The sequence below is a fragment of the Leptinotarsa decemlineata genome, unplaced genomic scaffold (assembly GCF_025532065.1).
Source record: "Leptinotarsa decemlineata unplaced genomic scaffold, Ldec_3_MD MMD2_tig00000035_RagTag_RagTag, whole genome shotgun sequence".
Taxonomy (NCBI): domain Eukaryota; kingdom Metazoa; phylum Arthropoda; class Insecta; order Coleoptera; family Chrysomelidae; genus Leptinotarsa; species Leptinotarsa decemlineata.
Genome location: NW_027412540.1, coordinates 5,515,349 through 5,539,648, shown reverse-complemented (window position 1 = coordinate 5,539,648; position 24,300 = coordinate 5,515,349). Strand labels below are relative to the sequence as shown.

The 24,300-nt window shown below is 32.8% G+C and overlaps 1 protein-coding gene across 1 annotated transcript; it reads right to left on the bottom strand.

Moving 5' to 3' along the window:
- Window positions 1-391: 391 nt before the first annotated feature.
- LOC111504187 (WD repeat-containing protein 3) lies at window positions 392-23,382 on the bottom strand. Its single transcript, XM_023158688.2, has 13 exons — window positions 23,003-23,382; window positions 22,725-22,934; window positions 22,469-22,666; window positions 22,249-22,344; window positions 19,071-19,270; window positions 10,334-10,705; window positions 7,892-8,051; window positions 4,912-5,139; window positions 3,524-3,793; window positions 2,187-2,426; window positions 1,898-2,085; window positions 1,585-1,807; window positions 392-627 (listed from the first exon to the last, which is right to left on the bottom strand). The coding sequence occupies exons 1-13, from the start codon at window positions 23,171-23,173 to the stop codon at window positions 463-465; spliced, it is 2,721 nt and encodes a 906-aa protein (XP_023014456.1). The 5' UTR covers window positions 23,174-23,382; the 3' UTR covers window positions 392-462.
- Between the last annotated feature and the right edge of the window lie 918 nt (window positions 23,383-24,300).

Below are 24,300 nucleotides of genomic sequence, written 5' to 3'. Positions count from 1 at the left end.
GGGTTGTCCAAATCTATGGAGCGTCCTGAATGGATGCAAGGCTAAGTACTTTGAGAGGTCTCCTGGTATCCCAATGAATCCGTTGGTAATACCTAACAAATCCCAGGAATGGGTTGCATAACATTATCAGGTTAAGAGTACTTTTTAGTTGCCTTTTACAGACTTATTCTAGACCCGGTGCCATGGGGGTTTGAATCGTCAATTCAATTTACAGTCAAAGACTGTAAATTGAATTGAGAATTTTAAATTTATTTTCCAAAGTAAGCACAGGGTATCTTTTATCATATAAAAATATTGAAGCCCACTTCAAGGACCATAGGAGAGTACTTCTTTAGAAAAAGCTGTAACATAACAAAGGTAACAAGGAAAAGGTCACTGCATGAAACAATCATTTTACAAACTTCAACTGATATATTCTCAAAAATATACACAATAAACTAAAAAAGTTGAATTAACTGATGATCAACTGAGGGTCAAAATTGATCTCTTCAATCTTTCTCGTTGTTTACGTTTCTTTTCCTTTTTATTTCTTTCTATAGTTTTATCTCTGAACATCTGGACACCTTCAGCAGCCTCAATAGTTTGCATTATTGCCTGCAAACCATAGAAAGTGTTGCCTGTCAAATCCTGAAAATAACAATGATTTTAATAACTGATACAATTTACTGCAAGATTCTACAAGAGTTTTATGAAAATAATGACAAGTATTTTGCTATACCTACAATATCTTCTTAAAGCAAGAATGTTAAATTAATTATAATTTACAAAAATATGATAGAACTGCCTGATACTCGATAAAAATCAATTATAATGAATTAAAAAAACATTTCAATGTGAAATTTCCACTTGAAAGTTCACAAAACGGTGACACATATTTTGCTTTACAATAGTATCTTCGGGCGTACTGTGATGCCCAGGCTATTATCTAATATTAAGTATTAGTACTCTCTAGGTATTACCTACAATTCAATCAGGTAAAGCTTGTCAAAACTAAAAAGAGACTTGATAATTCTATCTCTCTCTCTCTCTCTCTCTCACATAGTCTCCTAACAGACGCGCATCTAGATAGCGGGACGATATCAAAATTTAGAAAGGTCTGCCTACATTTGACAAGCTGTAATTGATTAATTCAACTTTCTAGAAAATCCAGATACAATCAATACATATATTACCGAGTTCTAATTAAAACCGACAAATAAAATCAATAAATTTATATAAGGGAAGTTGACATATTTATTTTGCGAGAACTTGAAAATATTTATGCTAGTCTGGTCCAAATAAGTTGAAGGTTTTGTAATTTTTATCCTCGTCTCATAGAATCGGGACATTTTCTTTATGGTATAACTGCATAGTTATGAAATCCAAGAACGTATTCAGTTGCCTTATTTTTTCCTGTGGAACATATCAGAATCTCATCAACATATCTACACCATTACCAAAAAGGATATGGTGTAGGGAAGGGGAAGATTTTTCAGACTTTAAATTCTTCTGAATTCTCAGTATTCTTAGGTGCGAAACGTATGACTAGTTGTGGGGATAAAATATAAATCAAAGTACTCATAATTATAAACGAAAAGTACTCACCTTGAACTCCCGAACTTTTTCCGATTCTATTTTCTGATATTTTTCCAGAGTTTTAAGTAAGGCCTGATTAGACACAATAGGAGCCTGGTGTAATTTGAGAAGAAAATTGGCAACCTTACAAATAAGTTCAGTCTGATCTCCTCTGGCCATCAATGATGGCAGCATCTGAAAGACTTGGCACACTGACGAAAATGGTAATATCAAGAGAGATTCTTCTAAATCACTGGAATAAATACACAATTATTAAGATATTAGAATTCACGAAAATGTTCAATCAATTACTTAATTAATTTGCAGTAGATATTGGGCTTACCTTGGTCTAATTCTCTTGATTGTTTCTAAAAGAAACTCATCTGGCGTAGAAGCTTTGAAAGCCATCATGAGTGGAGGAGGATTTGGAAGTGGTAAAGTCTGACTTGAAGCAGCTTGCAATGCTTCATGTTCTGCCAGTTGTTCTCGAAACTTATCGCCTATTTCCAAACACTCTAGAATACTTTCAGCCTGGTAATGAGAATTTATGTTGAAATTAATTTTTAATCCATTGGAAAAAAGGTTTATCAAAATGTAAGTGATGGAAAGATCATAAAAGAAGTTATACTGACCCCCTTTTCGCTACCTATAGTCCTTTTCGAAGGTAAATTGAGTCCAGGTTGACCAGGTATAGTTGTTTGCTCCTCAACAGTGAGAGCTTCTTGTTGTTCTCTTTCTACCTCTTGTTCGTCTTCCAAAACTAGAGGCTGGTCTGATTTTTCATACAGTCTTAATACTTGATCACTTCCACATGAGACAACATACTGCCCGTTTGGACTGACTGCTAGAGATCTGGCTTCTCCAACATGTCCCTAAAAAAAATCATTTGTTTTCAAGAATCATGGGAAAATAGCAAAGTAATGTAAAAATTGAGTTCAATCAGTATTGTTCACAAAAAATATTCCCAAATTTATATATAAAAATTATGTTTGCAAAGCTTCAATAGAGTTACAGCTGGTAGAAATATTCATTATTCAGTTAGTGTAAGAAATGTTTTGCTGAAATAGAAATCCATCCAAATGATTGCGTTCCGTAATCATAAGAATGATAAACCAATGAGATCAACATTACATTGGTAATGTAGGAAATTAATTATGTTTCAATTATTTATTCAAATTATACCACAAGGATATGAGTTATATGGATGACAATATTGAAAACAAATAAAAGCCATGAAAGCATAAACCCCGTTACCAAATCAGAAATTCTGTAAATTAGCCTCAACTGGTTCACAACATCACAATAACTGTGTTGAAATAATGCTTCTATATTCCAAAGTGGTGTGCTAAAAACTCATTATTTTGTGCTGTCATTTGCCATTTATCATGTTACTAGGAAAATGGTTCAATAAATATTACTCTACTCTACATTCTTCAAAAACTTTTGACAATGGTCTCACAGACTTGATAATATGTTGATATGATGACAAACACAGTAACATTTCTAGATATCTTTACTTTGTCCTACATATCTAGGTTAGATTAGATTTTTTATTGGTCAAGTTATTACACCTTAGTCAATAATGTATAAAATAAATGTAAATTACAATTAAAATTACCGAAAAGGAGTAGGTAGTACATAAAAATGTTATATGATACAAGCACAAAATGAAGTAAATGAGTATATAAATGTAAAAATAAAAATGTAAAAATAAACACATAGAGGCAGTACCTACATTGACGATGGTCAATGTAGTCAGTACCTACATTGACGATGGTCAATGTAGGTACTGTAGGATAACGATTGAATTCAAAAAACTTTTTTGATACAAGGAGAAGTGAACACTTATATAACTATTAAGAAATGAAACCAATTGCAAAAAATGAAACAAAACATTTCTGTTCACATTGTATCCTAGATTCCAAGTCACACGAAATTTTTATCAAATAATACATGAAAATAATATTACCTGGAGGGTAATAATCTTGTCATAAGTGTCAGCATCCCACTCCTTTACTTTTCCATCCTTCCCACAAGTAAAAAAATAGTGAGTTCTTGGCACAAATTGTAAATCTGTTACAGAGTCATCGTGGGCAAATATGCTTTTATGGCAATCACCAAAATCCATACCCCAAATTTTTACATTCCTGTCAGCAGAACCTGTAGCAATAAGAGTGGAATCGGAGGAAATGTCCAAGCACAGCACAGGTAACTTATGTCCATAAAGGGAGAGGTAAAACTAGAAAGATAATATATCAATTAATCAATCAACAAGTTTTTGCCCAATATAAAAAAATAAAATACAAATAACATTTGAAATGGAAAAATTCATCAACCAGCTGATCAACTTACTCTGGTGACACTGTGCCATTGAGTTATTTATTATAGTTGAGAAATTTGAAGTTCTGAATAGAGGTATATTTCAGCACTCTTTTAGCCTTAAAGCCAGTGACAAAAACTTTTATATGTGATTGCACACATCACATCATACCCCCGCAACAAGAGAAACTGTGGCGGCATAAAGAGGTTGCCACCATTTTTAGTTGTATATTCATGGTTGCATTTTACTGTACTAATGCTTGGCATTTTGATGTAGACAAGATATTGGAGTATGTATAAAGCTGAAAGAGTAAAGCGCCCTATGTTTTATTTTCCCCAAAATTCTAAGGTTAATATTTCATAAGATAAATATCCACTCCCAATCAGTTGAATGTCCCCAGAAAAGCAGTCCATAAGATACTTTAGACTGAAATAAACCCATGGCTGCTCTATAGACAAATGAAAAGGAACAAATTCATTGAGCAGGTGAAGAACAGCGGATAGCTTAAGACATGGTCTTTCCAATTGAGTTTCGGATTCAGAATAACATTTAAAAACTTGAGGGATTTTAGGCAATCTTTCGGAATAAAGGTGGGTGCCTTTTACAGTATAGGACACAACTTATCAGCCGCAAAAACTTCATACATTTTTTTGCGTTTTCGAGTTTTCTCGATTGGGGTGACTCATAAAACGTAGGATCATCGGCATACTGAATTATGTTGAAAGGATTCATGTAATGTGAAATTACATTAACATACATTATAAATATGAGAGGGCCCAGGGTATGGAGCACCTCTGCTATTACATTCAATGCTTACGATCTCATACTTTTGTGCCCAAAGACCCAAATGCTTTCAGATAAATAAGATAGGATAAAATCAGCGTCTTTATCCCTAATTCCATAGTGAGGAATTTTTTCAAGCAAGCTAAAAATAATGTTGTTCAATGTTGAATGAATCATCGTGACCAGTATCACAAAGTTAGTTGTTATTTAGATGAATATATCCAATATTGTTAGTTATCGTGAATATTACTCACCTTCAGAGTATCCACAAAAAATATTTTAACAGTTGAATCCAACAGTGCAACAGCTATGAATTTACCGTTTGGAGAAATTTTTGTGCAGAGAACACTATCTTCCAACTGTAAAGTTTTCGTATGTGTCACTGACAAAACCTTTGCCTTTGAAGCACTTTCCTCGTCAACAATTAATTCAAATTGCCAAAATTTCACCGTGTTATCACCTCCTCCAGTCACACATCCTCTCTGAAACATAAATAACAGTAAGCTGTACAATTTTCACTGTGCGGAGCTCATTAATTTTTGATTTGTTCAACACCAATTTTTTTTTTCATTAAAAAATTAATGATGTTTTGTTACTGATATTCCTATTAAATTCAAAACATAATCACCATAGTTGTCTTTTATTATTGTCGGCGGCATTAAAAGTAATCATCGGGAAATCATGCATTTTTACATTAAAAAAAATTGTATGTTTTATTCGGAGAAAAAAAGGATTTGTGTGGTTATTGGACTACCCTAAAGGTCTTTCAGCAATATCCATGCTTGCCACAGAGATCATTACTTTTTTTATATAAAATAATATACTATTATATTAATAAAAACTATAGTGTTATTTTTCAATATAGTGTATTTCTCCCTCACAGCTAGAACTGGAACATCTATCTTTGCTGTTGATACAAACCTCTTAGAGAGCCAGTACACGAGCCACATTTTGCGGTCGGATCGACCACACAATTGCAGTCGCGGTCCAGCGAACTCAAGCCTCCCATAAGAAATACTATACTACACGTACACCGGCGTTCACGAAAGTCAAAACGGACGTCTGCAGTCAACTTGCTGTTGATCTCCGCCGAGATGTCATCGCGGCATCCGCCGTACACTAACCACAAACTTGCAGTCGTACCCAACCACGTACACCGTCGTGTACTTTTTCTCATATTGGTCTCACAGCGTTCAATTTTTAATTTTAAAATTCTAATTAATTCATCAAAATAACTAATGAACTTAGTAACAAGAAGTGAATGTGCCCAAAACGATCGTACCTTCCTACATCTTCTCCTTCTCCTCAAAATAAGAAATAGTAGTGCTGCTTCTTCGAAATCCATATTGAAACTGGCACTAAACTCTGACACCACAAAATATAGATGTCAGTTGGCTCAACTGCAAATGCGGTTTATGTGACCGCAAGTCGACCACAAAAATGTGGTTGGGTGAACCGCGAAGTGCAGTCAACGTGGCCACAAGGTTGTGGTTGCCTCAACTGCAAATATGTGGTCCGTGTATGGCCGGACTAAGCCAGTAGGGAGAATTTTCCAGATACAATGGTAATTGGAAAAGCTTTTCACCTTAAGTGCGCCCGTACACGAGCCAAATTTTGCGGTCGGAGCGACCACACAGTTGCAGTCGCGTTCCAGCGAACTCAAGCCGCCCATAAGAAATACTGTACTACACGTACACGGGCGTTCACAAAAGTCAAAACGGGCGTCTGCAGTCAACTTGCTGTTGATCTCCGCCGAGATGTCATCGCGGCATCCGCCATACACTAACCACAAACTTGCAGTCGTACCCAACCGCGTACACCGTCGTGTACTTTTTCTCATATTGGTATCACAGCATTCAATTTTTGATGTCAGTTGTTTCAACTGCAAATATGTGGTCCGTGTACGGCCGGACTAACAATAGATTTGTTAAGTTAACAAGAATCACTTGCTAACTTTGTCAAAAAAATTATTTCATTTAAAACATTTCAATAATGAAACAATTCAAATTGATTAGTTACCCAGGAAGACCCCAGATATTAAAAAAAATCTAAGGGTTTATACTCATGATAATTTGTCTTTTTCCAATACAAATTATTTTGTTATGTTATGACTTTAATGAGTCTATCAACGAAGAGGTCGCAACAATATTGGACTATGGCTACCACGTCCCATTAGGGTTTCAACAGGAGTACCACAAGGATCACATCTTGGTCCATTATTATTCAATTTGTACATTAATGACTTGTATAACGTAATAAAATGCTCTAGTTCTATGTCATTTGCAGGGAAGTAATTAATGTTTGTTTGAAAGTGATTTTTAATAGTTCAAACTTCCATTGTCTAATTTGAATCGAAATCTATGAAATAATAAATAAAATTAGAATGAATAGCTGAAATATCAATTATACATAAGCAATAAAACATATATATACGCTACATATATGCAGCTTCTTTGAGCTTCGTCTTAAACCCATGTTCCTACCTGTAGATGATCTCAGCTTGAGACCACTTGGAGGAATAGTCCAGTCATCACCTGAAGACAATTGTGGATACTAACAATCTGAACGTCGTGAAGTAACTTGATTTGAAATATGTATTTCATTTCTTGCTTACCGTTATTTTCATTCTATTTATTTATTTTTACTCTATAGTCATTTTCATCTTTTATCTTGATTATTTTATTTCATTCATTTTATTGTAATTTGATATCATGTTTTATTGCTTATATATATAATTGATATTCAAGCTATTCATTCTAATTTTATTTGTTAGTTCATAGATGTCGAATCATATTAGACAATGGAAGTCCGAACTAGTAAAATTCAAATAGTTAATGTACATGTAAATAAAATAGAATCGGTCTCCAAAAGATCTTTCATTCCTACACAAATTTTTGGAAGGTAATCTGAAATGTTTGGATCTGTCATCTACTTTGTTATTCAGAATTCTGGTTGAAGCAACTCGGAACCTTGCTTTGTTTAAATTACCAAACCTCACCACTAACATGGATATTTCAACCCAATATCACGACTCATGTGGCTCGGAAATTCTTTCAAGGGTAAACTCATAGGAATTAGCTTTGCTTGATTGAAAAAAACACTGTGTTTAAATTTTTCACGCCTTTTCACTTGACTTATATTGAATTGTTAGGTTAGGTTAGGTTGAATTTGTATCTATTGTATATTTTTTATGTAAAAAATGGGTTTCATTTCCTGTCTAAATAAATATCTTACCAAATCTGGGGTTAAGTTAACAGACCACAGTTCGGTGGTATGAGCTGGAACTTTCTCTAATATATCACCTGCTGCGATGTCAACGATCAACAAATTTCCATTTTTCAAACCTGCTAGAACATGTCGATCTCCAGGAGCGAAAACAGTTGATAATACGTACCTAAAAGTAATGAAAACTTTTTTTTTATTCAATTTCAATGGGCAACATCATTTTTAATTTACTATCTTAAAAGTTAACCATAATGAATACATTTTTATGAAAGGAGCGAATTTGTAGCAAGTAATGGATATCTGCAGGCAAGCGTTCTTGCACTAATATATCTTTAAAATTAGTGCTGTACATTCAAGAAATACTTTATTGTGAGATTTTCACCACACACTTCACAAAACCTCAACTCATGTTTGGTTATAAAATAGCTCAAATCTACATATTTAATGCTTTATATATTTTTTAAATGAATTACCAGTTTCACTGTTTAAAATAGGTAGCAATGAGGACATGTGAGGACAGTACTGAATTCTTCCAAAAGCAGTTGGTAAATGATTCCACTTTCCCATAATATAACATCATTACCTAATTCTGAAGTAGGACAGATCTAATGATATAAAATAGATAAGCAAAAGATGACAGTTACAATACAAGTGATTCACAATGTTCTTTCCAATTTGAGTTTTTGTCCAAGTTGACCCCATGAAATTTTAATCGGTATCTGAAATTCAATAAAAATATGTTTCAACAGGTAAACAGAAGGGTGAAGGACGACCTCTCTTCGGATCCTGTATTATTAAGAGATCACCAAACAACAGAATGAAAAATTTATAATCAGCTTCCGAAATCTTTTGACTTGTTTGAACATACCATTAAAAGTTTGTTATATGATTGAATTGGCCGTTACTTAATAAAAATTAATAACTAATGTATTCAAAAAACACTTTATTGTGAGATTTTCACTAAACAGTTTTACAAAAATGCAACACGTGTTTTGCCATACAATGGCATCTTCGGGCCTGTCTTTACATAACACTTATGATACAATGTTTGGAACCTTTGGTCACCTGACTATTACATTGTGTAATTAATTTAAGACAATCACGACGCAGATACCTAGCAGAGCTATCTATGGTATACATAAGAATAACATTATTTTTATTTCATCAGTTCGGACTTCCATTGTCTAATATAATATAAATTGATTTGAAATCCATGAGAAAAATTACAAAGATTAACCGAAAATAACAATTTTATTAAACAAAAAACTGAAATTACAAAGAAATAACATGCAAGCAACAACCAAAAAATAAAAAATTGAAATATTAATGAAAGCTGAAAATTAAAAAATGAAAAAATATTATTAACAAAAAATGAAAAATAAAAATTGAAAGATTCCAAACCAAGTTACGTCACGACGTTTCTATTGTTAATATCCACAATCATCTTCGGGTAATAACTGGACTTATTCCTCCGAGATCTGACTATTTATAGGTAATTCGAGTGCTTTCACCTATCCCCTCTTCCCTCTCTCCGCTTCATTGGTTTTAGCGGGGGATGACCGTTTGGCGGCTTCCGTGAATTTTCTCCTAAAACAGTGTTCCTCTTTGTGGATGATTTCACCTTAAGCCCACTTGATGTTATGTTGATGAGTCCAAACATGCTCTGCTATTCCGGATTTGCTGGTTTCTCCTCGCTGTGTGTGTTTCTTGTGCTCAGCACAAGGTATCCAGTAAATGCAATTCTTGGAATCGCGAATGCCACGTATATGTTGTCCAAGAACGCATTTAGTCAAGCTAGCGTAGAGATACGTAACATATGGAAACCTCCAATCAAGCGAAAAACGACTAACTCCCGCCAAACGGTCATCTCCCGAAAGCACCCGAATGACCTAAAAATCGTCAGATCTCGGAGGAATAAGTCCAGTTATCACCCGAAGACGATTGTGGATCGTAACAATCGAAACGTCGTGACGTAACTTGGTTTGGAATATTTCAATTTTTTATTTTTCATATTTTGTTAACATTTTTTAATTTTCAGCTTTTATTAATATTTCAATTTTTCATTTTATTGGTTGTTGCTTGCATGTTATTTCTTTGTAATTTCAGTTTTTTGCTTAATAAAATTGTTATTTTCGGTTAATCTTTTTAATTTTTTTCGGGGATTTCAAATCAATTTATATTATATTAGACAATGGAAGTCCGAACTTATGAAATACGCCACGAAACATTGTCAACCACCTTCAAACAACATTATTTTTATATTTAGTTTAATCTTCCTCTTGAAGATGATTTATATTACAAGTTGATCAATTTTCTTTAGGAGAATATCAAATGACAACTAATCCCTGAATCCACATAATTCTATTTCTTTAGGAGAATATCAAATGACAACTAATCCCTGAATCCACATAATTCTATTTCATTTACGATAAAATCCAAACAAATACTTACTCAGTGGTCACCGTCCTAAGGCAAGCCTGGGAAGGCCTATTCCATAACTTCAAGGATTCTCCACTGCCTGATACTATAGCTAGATTATCGCTGCTGAAACTCACCGATCTTATCTCACTATGATGTCCTTGATTAACAATTGATCTCAAGCATGTACCTTCTGAGTCTTTAATTGCAGAATGTATGCTATATAGTTCAACAATGTTATTCGATAGGACTACAGTTACGCGGAGTTCACCTCCGTTACCAAGAACCAGATGGAAGGATTTTGGTTTGTGTGCTAGTTTGATGGATGGTAAACGTTTGACTTCGTCTCTCAAACTTATGGAAGTATTTCTGTCTTCATTAGTTGTTTGATCAGGTCCTTCGTTTCTGAAACAGAAGTTATAATTGATGCTCTTTTATTTAAATAAAAACCCAAGGATATTTTCCAAAAGTGAATAAATGTGCTTGCATTGTTTCTATCATTTTATTTCTAAGTGTCAAGTTTTCAGCAGTCAGAAGAACGAATCAATTCTCTAAACTCACAGTGACAATTCTTCTTTGGATTAATCAATTAAAAATAAGAACTCTACCCTTTCTATACGTTGCGCTAAATACTTTTTAAGGCACACTGTAAACTATAGACCTGCCTCAGGAAGTTGCAAAAACATTTTCATCAAGATGTTACAATATACCATTACATACTGCATTGAACTACATTTTAATAATACTTTATTGTTAAACTGTCACTTGACAAATCTATATCTAATTGAAGTAGAAGCATCTGATGTTATAAGATCAGTTAAAAGCAAAAATTGTTTGATGAGATTCCTCCTAAGCTTTTTAAAATTATTTTTACTTTTTTTTACCAGCACAATTAACCCGCAAAATGAAAAACTGGAACATCTGGCATAGAATAAATCCAAAACAATTAGCTTTCCCAGTCATCAGAAATGCAATAATCTTCTTGACGCACGTTTCAGCAACCAAGTTGGCATCTCCAGGAAATGAATAGAAATTCCTAACTTGGAACTGGTCTCTTTATCCAACATGCTACACTTTCACTTACAGATGTTTTGAATAATTAACTTATCTCTAAGTCCTGGTGATTTTTCAAACTTAATGAAAATATACATATTGGGACAAGTAATTAATTGATGATTATCTTCAGATATCTTCATTAACTGAATTTTCTGGAGTCCCAGAATTCTGAGTATACAATATCCTAGTCAGTTTAGAAGATAAATTCAAATTATAAACACAGTTTCACAAAGAACAAATCAGTAGAATCAGCCACACACTATTTATTAAATTTGATATATTCGTCTTAAGACATTGGACTTCATGTAGTATCGCAAATGTTTGATTTCCCAAAAGATTTTAAAATCCTAAATATTTTATCCAGCAAAAAAAACGGTTTATTTGTGGATTAGAAATACTTTTTATATAGAATGGTTCAATTTATATTTTACAAACAGGAGTATACTTGTTGAATTAGAGCAACAACTTTCAGATAAATATATAGTCCCATAGAAATATCTCAAAGATCTGTTTTTCCAAACCAAACCACTATGATCGCAGGCGATACAAAAGTCATTGTATATGGAGATATTCCAAGAACATTAATATAACTAAATTGAAAGGGGTATATTTTTTTGAGGAAAAATCTTTCTGGTTTTCACTTTTCATTGAGGGAAATTTCCGAAAGAAGGAAGAAAGCAATTAGGTTCAAAATAAACTCTTTATAAAGATGTGATCCAATTATTTATTGAGTCTCATATATCAAGTCTGCCCAAATTTTTTTATATAAGAGTTATCAACTGTACCGCAAAATATTGAAGGATTACAAATTCACCAGCATCCATTTTACTGTTAATGTACAAGTATTGTACATACTTTTTTTGGCTTGTTCTTGTTGATGAACTGATCCAGTGTTAACTATCAGAATACAAAATGAGTCAAAAAAATGTAAATTTTATTGGTCACTACTTTTTCTATTATCGTAAAGGATGTTTTCAAAAGAGTGTTGAGCCTCCAATTTTCCAAGTTGAAAATCAGAATAATTGAGGCTGCCTTGAAGGTGGAATTGATCTTTTTCTGTCAAGGACAAATTGATGATATGTGTGCTTAGTGAGTTTCTCATTATCTTTAATAATCAAATCTGGTATTTCGTCTGAACCTACAAATTTTTTGTATGGCAGTTCCTCTAATAGTATTTTAATTAAATACCTTTTTCATAGTAGTTTTATTCTTGTTTTTCTGATTGATTCGGCCGTTATTTGATAAAGATCCACAGTAATTTCATAAACTACACCTTACGATTCGATCTCCACAAACTTTGTTTGAGAAATATCAAGACATGTTTCGCTAACACAGTAGCTAGCGAAACATGTCTTGATAGTGATTTGAATACTACAAGTTGCTTCTTATGCTAATATTTATATACCACAGGTAAATACAATTGGAACTACCTCCATCAAGTTACCTAAACCTCTACAATTTTTATATACCTGAGGTACCTCTTCAATTATGATTACCTGAAGCATATTACTTCACTTCTACATCAATAATAATACTTCCTCGGTTTTTTGAGAAAACAAGTTCAATAATGGTGATCTATTCAAATCCAGATGGTCATTCATTAGAATGTTTGAATTTTTGAGTTTATTAATTTCCATTGCTTCCAAATGATTCAGTTTCAAACTTTTATTTTCTTTGTGTAGGATTTCAAACTCTTTGTTTAAGATATGGTTTTCTTCTGAAAGATGATTTGAATATGTTGAACTTGTTTTCTTATTAACATAGCTCATATGATGTTCCTGGATTCGATTCCTAAATGTTCTGCCAGTTTGACCAATATATACCTTAGGACACGTTCCATACTTCAATTTATAAACTCCTGATTTATCGAATTTGAATTTTTTGTCTTTATTTTTAACTAGCTTTCTCAACGTATTACTTGTTCTATATGCAATTTTAATATCCCGTTTCCTCAAAAAAGAAGCCACTTTTTCTATTGTTTGTCCAAAATACGTTAAAGCTCTATAAAAGTCTCGAATCGCAAAAGCGATTCGAGACGTTTTTCCTATTGATAAGTTAGATGATCAAAATCAAAATTATAGAGTTGCATCCTTTAACAATATTGTTCCGAATATGTTAACTCAAGTTTTGAATTCGTCTGTGAGACGAGCGTACTTGTACTTGGAAAATAATGGCGGGTTATTTGAACACTTATTATAAGTTTCCGTTTATTTTCTATAATACAAATTAGCTCCTTGTTATTACATTTTATAAACTAAACTTTTGATGCGACTCATCTTTGTATTCAACAACGCAGAAATTCCGGAAAATTAAAATTTATTATAAATAAGACTAATCAATTTACTTCTTGTATCAAAATGACATTTTTTCCAGCGCATACTATCTAAAATTGAAGAAAAGCAGGTTAAGTAATCACTTTTCATTTTGCGCGAGAAATGGTTATGAAATCATATTGTGTGATTTTTTGCTGTATTCACAATGAGAAGTGGAGTATACAGGGTATACTTTAGTTTCGGCCCGTATAAAAATAAAAAGTTGATGATGTTTTTTAAAAGACGAAACGTCGCAGAAAAAGTCAGGTTACGTTATCGTGTAGTTCTTAAAAGGTGGCCATGGCAAAGTGCTATTTGTTTTACATTTCCCTTAAAAATAAAACTAGGTGAAAATAAAAACGAAATTCTCAAATAACTTACAGGAGGCACTTCCCATCAATTCTCTTTCATCAGTAGCGTTTCTTTGAATGATATATGTTTCAATTTCAAACTAAATATTTATAGTATACACAGAATGGCAAATAGTGATTTTCATCTTATTGGATGAATAGAATAGAATTTATTCATCATTAAAAATTTTACAATTGCATTGCATTACATAACACTTATAAAATTTTATCAGACTAGTCAAACGTGGGCACTAGTCTATATATAAAATATAAATAGATACATACATGTACATTACAAAAATAAAAGAAAAGCATCTTATTGACTTATATTAGGAGATTAAAAATTCTTGCACTGAATAAAATGCATTATTTGCTAGGTGACTGTATAATTTCGATTTAAATGTTTGCAGACTGCATTTATTTCCAAATAGTTTGACTGCATGGTTATAGTAAATGATGCCTTGATAACTCGCAGAGTCCTGAAGTCCAGCTAGACATTCTATCACTTTTTTTTTGGGGTTTAAATGTTTTCATGGCATGAGCTGAGTTTCCCCAGAAGGGCAATCCATAAGATAAAATACACTGCACAAGTCCATAGTATATTAATTTTAGCATTTCCATCGAGACAGTTCCACGTAATTGTTGTATTATAAAACATATGCTGCTCAGTTCTGTTACTATATTTTCTGTTTGTGCTTCCAATGTTAGTTTTTGATCAATGGTTAGACCTAAATATTTGAAGTGACTTACATGCTCAATGGACTTGCTATCCATTTTTATAAGAGGACAAAAATCATAGAAAATGTTTTTCTGCTGGAAAATCATAAATACCGTTTTGGTGACATTGACTGTTAACCCATTATTTTTACACCACTCGGAGAATTCATGTGATACTGCATTTGCTGCTAGTACGGAAAGAGATAACTCGTTTTGTGCCACCATTTGAGTTGTGTCATCTGCATAGATTATTGTTTTTTGTTGTGACATATTTGAATTTTTCATATAACTCATGAAGAGTATAAAAAGAATTGGAGCCAGGGTTGAACCCTGCGGAACTCCCATTGTAACAGAAACAGGATGTGACTTCATCGATTCAATTACCACTTGTGTTCTATTTTTTATATATGAGGCAACCCAGTCATTGGCAACTCCCCTGATTCCAATTCTGAGCAGTTTTTCCAGGATGGCCCAGAGGGGTTGGCTTCAGACGTTTTGATTTCGCCAAGTACAACTCTTATAATCAGCAAGACTCCCCATCAAATTTTATGTAAATAAATATGACATATCAAATAAACAACCCATGAAAATAAGTGTTATACATCAAAACATACAATCTCTAGGAAATAGTGTAGATAAAATAAACACATTTTTAAAAAACAATGAGACATGCCATTTTTTCTGTGCAACTGAACATTGGAAAACGGAGCAACAATTGAAATATCTAGGATTAGACGATTTCAAGTTAACATCATATGTCTGTCGAGAACTAAATGAACATGGCGGATCGGCGATTTATTGTAGAAAGTACACCCAATTTAAACCAGTGGGTATGTTAGTAAATCTTTCGGTAAAACGAGAATTCGAATGTTCGGCAATAGAAGTAAATATTGATAAAACTCATAATTGTGTCATTATATAGACCAAGTGGAGCTTCTATGGTTATTTTCTGGGATCGATTTGAACAATTGTTGATTTTTTACATAGTCAAAATAAAATTGCATTTATAGCAGGATATTTTAACATAGAGCTTAAAGATAAAAATAAAATAGGGAGGGATCTGATAAATATAACCAAATCCTTCGACTTTTCATCAACGATCAATGAATATACCAGAATCACACCCAAAACAAAGAGCTGTGTCGATAATATTTTCACTAATTACCATGGAAAATATGAAACGAAAGTAGTCGAAAACCATGTATTGGACCATACTGCCCAAATAATCAGTTTCTATATAGACCATCAGAATAAAAGCCAATATTAATCACGCAGATTCTTTAACGAAACTAATACTGAGAAATTCATTAATCGCATGAAAGTCCATGATTGGACATGTATATATAGTATTCGTAAAGAAAGCATAAATGAACAATCTCTTCCCAAACATCGTTTGGGAAGAGATATTCAATGAAAGTTTCCCTATGAGGCAAATAAAAAGAAATAGCAGAAAAAAAACATTCAAACAGTAAAATTATAACGGACTGTAAGAGCAGATTAGACACCCTTTTGGTGTTGACACAACATAATGTCCAATACAAACATATGTACAATAAGGTGAGAAACGAATACAACAATTTATTAATTAACCCGAAGAAGGACACATACTTACCCATTCTGATGATAAATCAAAATGCATGTGGAGCATTTACTCTGAAATAACGAGAAGAGTTCGAAATGAAGAGTGTTGCATAAAAGGTGACCCAAACGCAATAGTTAATGATTACAATAAATATTTGGTAGACATGGTACCTCAATTACTAGCAAATTCCTCAAATATTCCATTTCACTGTGATATCCCTGTAAATATGCAGTCGATGTTCGTGAGACCCATAACCCCAGAAGAAATAATAGAACTATCTAGAAAACTAAAAAATAAACATTCCAGTGGAGAAGAATAAATTCCTGCTAGTATTATGAAAAAGAGTTTAATTTCCATTAACGAAATCATAGCATATATCATCAATAATTCACTGAAGTATAACAGGATCAAAAACCTCCATTGTGAAACCAATCTTTAAAAAAGGTGATCCTGAAAGCCTAGAAAATTACCGACCAATATGCATCCCTCCCAGTTTTTCTAAATTATTCGAACTAGCAATGTCAGAGAAAATTATAGAGTTTATGAATCAATGTAACTTATTTAGTAGGCTTCAACATGGATACTTACAGGGTAGATCAACACAAACGGCCATATATCAATTTACACAAAATATAACGAACATGATGGAAGAAAAATTGATAGCTCTCGGGATGTTTTTGGATTTATCCAAAGCATATGACTGCTTGAATCATCAACTAATGTTAATAAAATTAGAAAGATATGGAATAAGAGGTTCAGCACTAAAGTAGGTTGAATCCTACCTATCAGATCGCCTTCAATCTGTAAAAATAAAACGAAATGGAAGAGTCTATAAATCCGAAACCCTTCCCACAGACGTGGAAATTCCGTAGGGGAGCATTGCCGGCCCTCTTTTGTTCGTCATTAATTTCAACGACTTATGTAATCTAAACCTAAACCGACGTTAGTTCAAAACTATCTTTGCAGATGACACAAGTCTGTTATCAGGTGGTGAAACCTTCCCAGAGATGATGTTAAATAGTACAGATCTATTCAACAAAACTAAGGACTGGTTCAATAAAAATCAACTTGTACTAAATGAATCGAAGACACATATGATTTTGTTTAGAACAAACCAAGATAACATTGATTATCCAGTTAGGGTGGACCTTCAAAACTCTTTTTTTGAACTGTCCCACAACACCAAATTTTTAGGAATTCACATAGACGAGAACATGAATTGGACTTCTCATATTGATAACCTTGCAAACAAACGTAAGTGGAATATCGTACGGAATTAGAGTTACATCAAAATATCTGCACAACGAGACTATAAAAACAATATACATGGCTAACTTCGAATCGATTGCTCGATACGGAATTATTTTTTGGGGTAGCAATCGAAATATCGAAAAAATCTTCATACTTCAAAAAAGAATAATAACAGGAATCAACAACTTAAATTATAACCAAACTTGCAGAACAGTATTCAAATCCACAAATATAATGACAATCTACGCGATTTAGATCTATGAATGCCTAATGTTCATTTATAAAAATTCACACCTCTTCACTGAAAATATACCTGCTCATAAGTATCCCACTAGAACAAATGAATATGAATATGAATATATATATATATATATATATATATATATATATATATATATATATATATATATATATATATATATATATATCCCCTTCATAGACTAACAGTAACTGAAAAAAGCGCCCACTATATGTCAATATAGCTTTTCAACTATCTTCCTAACAGATAAAAACTAACTAAGAAAATTGGAGTTTCCAAAAGAGAACTGAAAAAAAATTCTCATAGACTTAGAGCCCTATGATTTGAACGCATATCTCACTGGAACATTCATTTAAAAATATTTATAACAAAAAATCTGTGCCTTCTTGTTTGACGCCATTTCATTCTATGTTACCGACCTTTTGCAATAAAAGTTTGTAATCTGCTCTGAAAGCTGTTTATTATTATTATTATTGAAAGTAGTTGTTTTGAAAGCACGTTTTCTTTTGTGTAATTCAATATTCACTAAAAAGTATTTGTTTCGATAGGGTTTTTTCTTCCAGTTTGTACCAGAAATAAACTTCTTGGCATGATCTACACATCTCTATAAATAAGTTTTATTGTAATTATTTTTTTCATTTATTTGGAAGTTTCCAACTTTTTTTGTTTAATGATGGAGAAGAAAGCCAAAAAAAGGACGAGTACTCTATTGAAATACTCAACCTCAATGCAAATATAAGTGCACATTGGATTAATAAAACTTAGTTTATTTTTATTCACTTCTGAGATGGGTTATTTCTAAATTCATGTATTCTATTTGGTACAAATAGCCTTGTCTTTAGCGGCTTATATTCCGGGTTGACGATTGAGCACTATGAAAAATGATTCTAATTTTTAAACTACACTCTCTTAATTCCATGTATTGAGAAAGTTTTTACTTTTATATTTTTTGGTTTTGTAAACCAAAATTTTGAATTGAAATGCATTTCAAAAATAAAGATGTTCCGATGCCAATAGTTTCAGGGTATAATATTTTTCACTCATAAAAATTAAATTCATTCCTAATAAAAATAATATAACGATTTTCAAAAACTCCAGATGAAAGTTTTGCTCTCAATCGATTTGCAGTTTGTTTTTTTTATTATCGAACTGGAATCAGTATAGAAAATATAATTTTCACATTTAAATTCTTCAAATTGACCACTTTGGTCACATACTACTGAAAAATAAATTATCCACTTACTTTTCCTTTCTTCGTTCCTTTGCTAACCTTTTCTTCAATTTTATTTTGGCATCTTCATCAGAAAGAAATTGAAATAATTCAATTTGCATATCGGTACCATGACATCCAAGTATTTGGCCACTCACATCACTATTCATAGATACAACTCTACTTCTCCCTCCTCTTAGTAGTGCTCCTGCCTTAGTACATTGTAGTGGGAGCTGAAAAATGTTTAAACTTATTCGTGAATAGTTTTTATTTAGGACACTTATTTTATTTGAAATATTATAGTCAGAATTTACATACCAACCATTTGTAAAACTTTATTACAATTCTAATTCTTAAAGTAAAGAAGGTCGTTTGACGGCACATACATATATGTTTTTTCAATCTGAATTCTGGTATTTGTCATACTATGTATTTTGGAAGACTAGAGAATAATTATAGGCAAAAATGTTACAACTGCTGTTGATCATGGATTGCTGATTTATTCAAACTCAAAATTCTATACTCCTGGTAGTATTGATGAATACTACGAGCATCGTTGTTCTAGCAAAGCTCACGTGTCAAACTGTAATTCTTTAATAGAAAAAATATGTCATTAGAAGCTTTCTCATGTACTGTTTCCACAAAAGAATATGGAATTTTCGAACAATTATTGGTAAAGGACTGCAAGGATTTCCACAACCGATTGAGCTGACATTTTGCTTACAATACATGATTATATAGCTAAGTGATGCTATTTGATAAGCAACATGGCAGACCGCCCAAAGTGGGAGGTGAGTAGGGTTTGCTGAAAAGAATGCGAAAAATGACATGAAGTCACTCTGAAGCCAATATGGCAAACCACCCAAGATAACACATGTGCTCCATACACACAAATGATAGTTTACTGAAAAAAATACGAACAATAAACGTAACATCACTCTAACTAAATGCAATATTTTGGGAAATCCAAGATGGTGCAAATACAATTTGAAGTGAATTAATATACCTGACGTTTTGTCTATTACTGAACCAGACATTATCGAAAGAGATGCGGCAATGGTCGAAATTATCTATTTTGCTGCGACCATTGCCGCATTGCCTTTGATGTCTGCCAAAATAACAGATGAAACGTCAGGTATTAAAACCTGCAGACCACAGCTAATAAACCTAAAAAAATCAAACAACCTGTTAGACACAGGCCGTGAAAACCAGTACACTATGATTAATTTATTACACAATTTATATGATATAAAGGCATGTGTAGAAACAGTTAGAATATGTAATTCATTTTCAACATAAGTAATTCTAAGAAAAAATTACCTTATTTTTTAAAAAAGGTAAATCTCGAGACAAGCTCTTATAACATATAAATTGTAAATAAATTCATTGGTTTGATCTACTTTAAAGTTTTTTTTCTTCTGATAAAAGATCAAAAATAAAAGCGTTTTTAAAATATTAATTCATTTCAATTTCCTTCCACCTTCAGAAGAGCTATACCAAGTAAACATATGAATAATATGTATAAGTATTGAAGTGGAAACAAATTATTTTTTAACTATTACTGGAGTTTTTTCCCAACACCAAATCGTTATTTTTAACACCTTGACACGTGTTTCAATCACCAAGTGATCATCTTCAAGAGGAAGATCAGGAAGATCAGTTTGATTCTTCCTCTTGAAAATGATCACTTGGTGATCGAAACACGTGTCGAGGTGTTAAAAATAATGATTTGGTGTTGGGGAAAAACTCCAGTAATAGTCATTACTACAGCAAAGGCTCCAAACAGTGCATCATAAGTAAATTATTTGTTAGTTCTTTAAACTTTTTTTTTCAAGTCTCTCAGTTTTTTTTTGAAAAAGTAGGAGGAAGTAGGAGAAAATAACAGAAAGAAGGACCTTCCTACTAAAAAGTAAAAATAGTAGAATGAATACCAGGTCAGTTATTAGTACCTACAAAATAGGAGTGAACATTAAAAATAATGATAATAATAATATAAGTGTATTCATAACATTTTATAATATAGATATACATAGATTTATTAGAAATAGATGTCCTAATATACATAAAGATTATACCAATATATAAGTTATTGAACAAGTATGTATAAAAGTAGCAGTAGTGAATGATACAAGAGATTAATAGAGAGAAGATGATGAACAACTCAGTTGGAATAATAGTGTGCTTGTAGATATTGAGATAAGGAAATAATAAACAAACTTCTAAATAAACTGATAATAATCTTGAAAAGTGTAAGTTGTGCAAAGGTAAGTCATAAAAAAGTTCATATCTTTATAAATACAATCTCATACAGATATTAAATACAAATATTAAAACCAGTAATATATTTGATAGGGAAACTATGAAATTGGGAGTGATAAGTGGTGAATTATAAAAATTTAAACAAACAGAAAAGTTTCCTCATCCAATACCAATTATATCGAAGAACAAATTGAAAGAATGAGTAGGTGTGACATATTTACAATACAAGATCTGTGCCATCTGAGAAGAAAACCTAGTTACTTGAATAATTATGATAGAGCTTTGAGTTCACTGAAAATTTTTCAACAATTTTGATTTACATAGTTTCTTTTAGTTGTAATCATCTGATGTCAGAAAGGTCGAATGATGAAATATCATATTTAAGAAACACTTTATTATGGGATTTTCACTAAACATTAAATATGATAAAATATCATATTGAACTTAACATCAATTGTGAGAGGAAGGTAATCGAGAAGACAGGGGGGATCATGTTTGTGTTTTTGAAGGATTGTAACATCGTTGTTAATGAGAGGTAAAAGTAGAAGCTAAATGATGGAAATTAACTATTTATACACTCAATATAGGAGTTAACACTATCATTAGAAATTTGATCCAAACATTCATCTCATGTAATAAATATTTACTCTTCTAGACTAAAAAATGCCCTTTCTACTTCTATGATCACCTTGAGTTGGATAAATTCATCTTCCAAAAGTTTCAAAATATATTCTTATTTACTGTTCAAACATAAGTATTTCGTAAACCAAAAACCCAATTATTCATCAAAAGGTTTGAAATAAATTATCACATCGCAGCTTATTTACTACACTCTTTGTTAAAGCAAAATAAATGGATTTTATCTTCTTTGTACTTCAGTCTCACAGAATTGTCGCTCTATAACATCCTAGTATCTAGACTGCTAAAAAAAATAAGGCAGTGAAATACTTACTGTATCATGTGATGATAACTTCCAAACTCTAAGTTCAGCATCACCACATCCAGTGACTAGGTATTGGTCATTTTTCAACAAAGCCAAGGACCAAACCTACATACAAAAAAATTAAACTGAAATTAAACACAACAAGAGCTTAAGATAAATAGTTTTACATGTTATGATTTAGTATAATTTGGTTTTTGTGAACCCTGTCATTTATAAAGCAGAATTTTACCTCTGTATGATGCCCTGTCAATGTTTCAAAACAATGATGGGTATCCAGATCCCAGAATTTCACAAAGCCATCTTTAGAAGATGAAATTAAAACTGGCTGTTGACTCATAAATTCTATTTTTGTGATGGGACCACGGTGCTCAGATAACCTACACAAACCAGTTTCTGCAACTGTATCCCATATAATTATGTCAGTGTCCTGGAACATTAAAAAACCTTTCATCAGAAAATCTTACAATTCTTCAAATGATTCTTACCTTGGATCCTGAAGCTAATTTATGACCAAAGGCATCATATATTATGGTTGTAACTTCAGAACGATGTCCCGAAAAAGTGCTAACAATATCCGCAGATTCTAAATCATAGATCTGTACTATTCCATCAGAATATCCTGCGGCTAAATGCCTCTTGTTAGGACTGGCACAGATAGTTGTCACAGCAGCTTTTTCTCCAGGTAATACTTGAGCCTTTAAACATAAAATATTATTGCGGAAATAACAATTGTGAACTTAATTTCAGATTTAAAAAGATGTACCTTCTCTCCCAGCCTGAGGTCCCATATTATCACATGTTCACAGGCACCAACAGCAACAAATCTTCCTTCTTGTCCCTCCAAAGTAACGAAAACTGCATTACATGTATCACTGGCAATTATATTGAAGTTCCCAGCAGGAATATATCGCAAATATTGTTTAGTTAAGCCCATTATTCAGCATAAGATTGTCTAGTTTGTAAGAAAGATTTCAGAAAAACATTTTCTTGAAAACATAACCCCACTTTTAGTCAAAACAACAATCAGAAGATTTAAGATACCTCTCAACCCCACTGGATACCTTGCTGACTGCCTTGTCAACTGTCAACCTCAAACCTCAACCTTATACCACAGATTAGTACTTAATCTGCGCTTATACAGATACCTACAGCACAACTAAAGCCACATAAAGCTACGAACAAGGTTGCCAATGGTGAAACTCGCATATGTTTCAGTTTCAAAAAATTTTTGTTTCAATGAGCGCGTTACTTCCAATAAAGCTCTGAAAATTGCTTGGTGTCACAAATGAAACAAAAACTCAATTTTTCATAGCGCAAAATTGATAATGAATTTTTGTACTGCCGAAAAACGTAACCTTAAGTGATGGGTACTTTTGAAACAGGACAAGGTCGAGGGTGACTCCTAGATACCCGGACCTAGGAGTCACCCTTGACAGGAGACTAACGTTCAGGAACCACATACGGCCGAGGATAGGGCTGGTGAGAGCCGCCAGACAGAACCTCAATGCCATTATTGGACGCAGGAGTAACATGAGTCTCCAGGTGAAACTGCTTCTAATCAAGACCGTTCTACTACCCATCATTCTGCATGCCTCCATTGCCTGGGGCCAGTGGGCAGCGACATGAACGCTCCACGATATATGCCTAACAGATACATCCACCGGGACTAACATCCATTATGTAGACGCATACATGAGAGAACACGCTGAAAACGTATTCGAAATAATACGAACACATGCCGTCCAGCGCTGCGTGACTTACATGAAGCACTCAACAGGGACGACCCCAGATTTCGCGAAAGGGATAAATACATGAGGCCCACGAAGCACAACTAACGACCACCTCCGAGAGCGCTGTCAGGTGGATCCTGTAATTATTGTGGGAAATTAATGAATTAACTGTCTTAAACAAATTTATTTACTACAATATTTCAATAATCAAATAATAATTTATTCATTACAACACTTAGTAACTAACGCTTAATTTATTTCCACTATTTAAATTTCTTGTTTAGCCGCTCGATTCACTTTCTAAACTGCCCTCTTGGGTCGGGAAGACGAG

What these genes read in the sequence shown, in the direction of transcription:
- LOC111504187 (XM_023158688.2), bottom strand. Translation starts at nt 23,173, where the DNA reads ATGGGCTTAACTAAACAATATTTGCGATATATTCCTGCTGGGAACTTC. An exon ending in AAGGAACGAAGAAAGGAAAA is followed by an intron (nt 10,706 to 19,070) that starts GTAAGTGGATAA and finishes CTTCTGTTTCAG; the next exon opens with AAACGAAGGACCTGATCAAA. An exon ending in AAAAAGTTCGGGAGTTCAAG is followed by an intron (nt 628 to 1,584) that starts GTGAGTACTTTT and finishes TGTTATTTTCAG; the next exon opens with GATTTGACAGGCAACACTTT.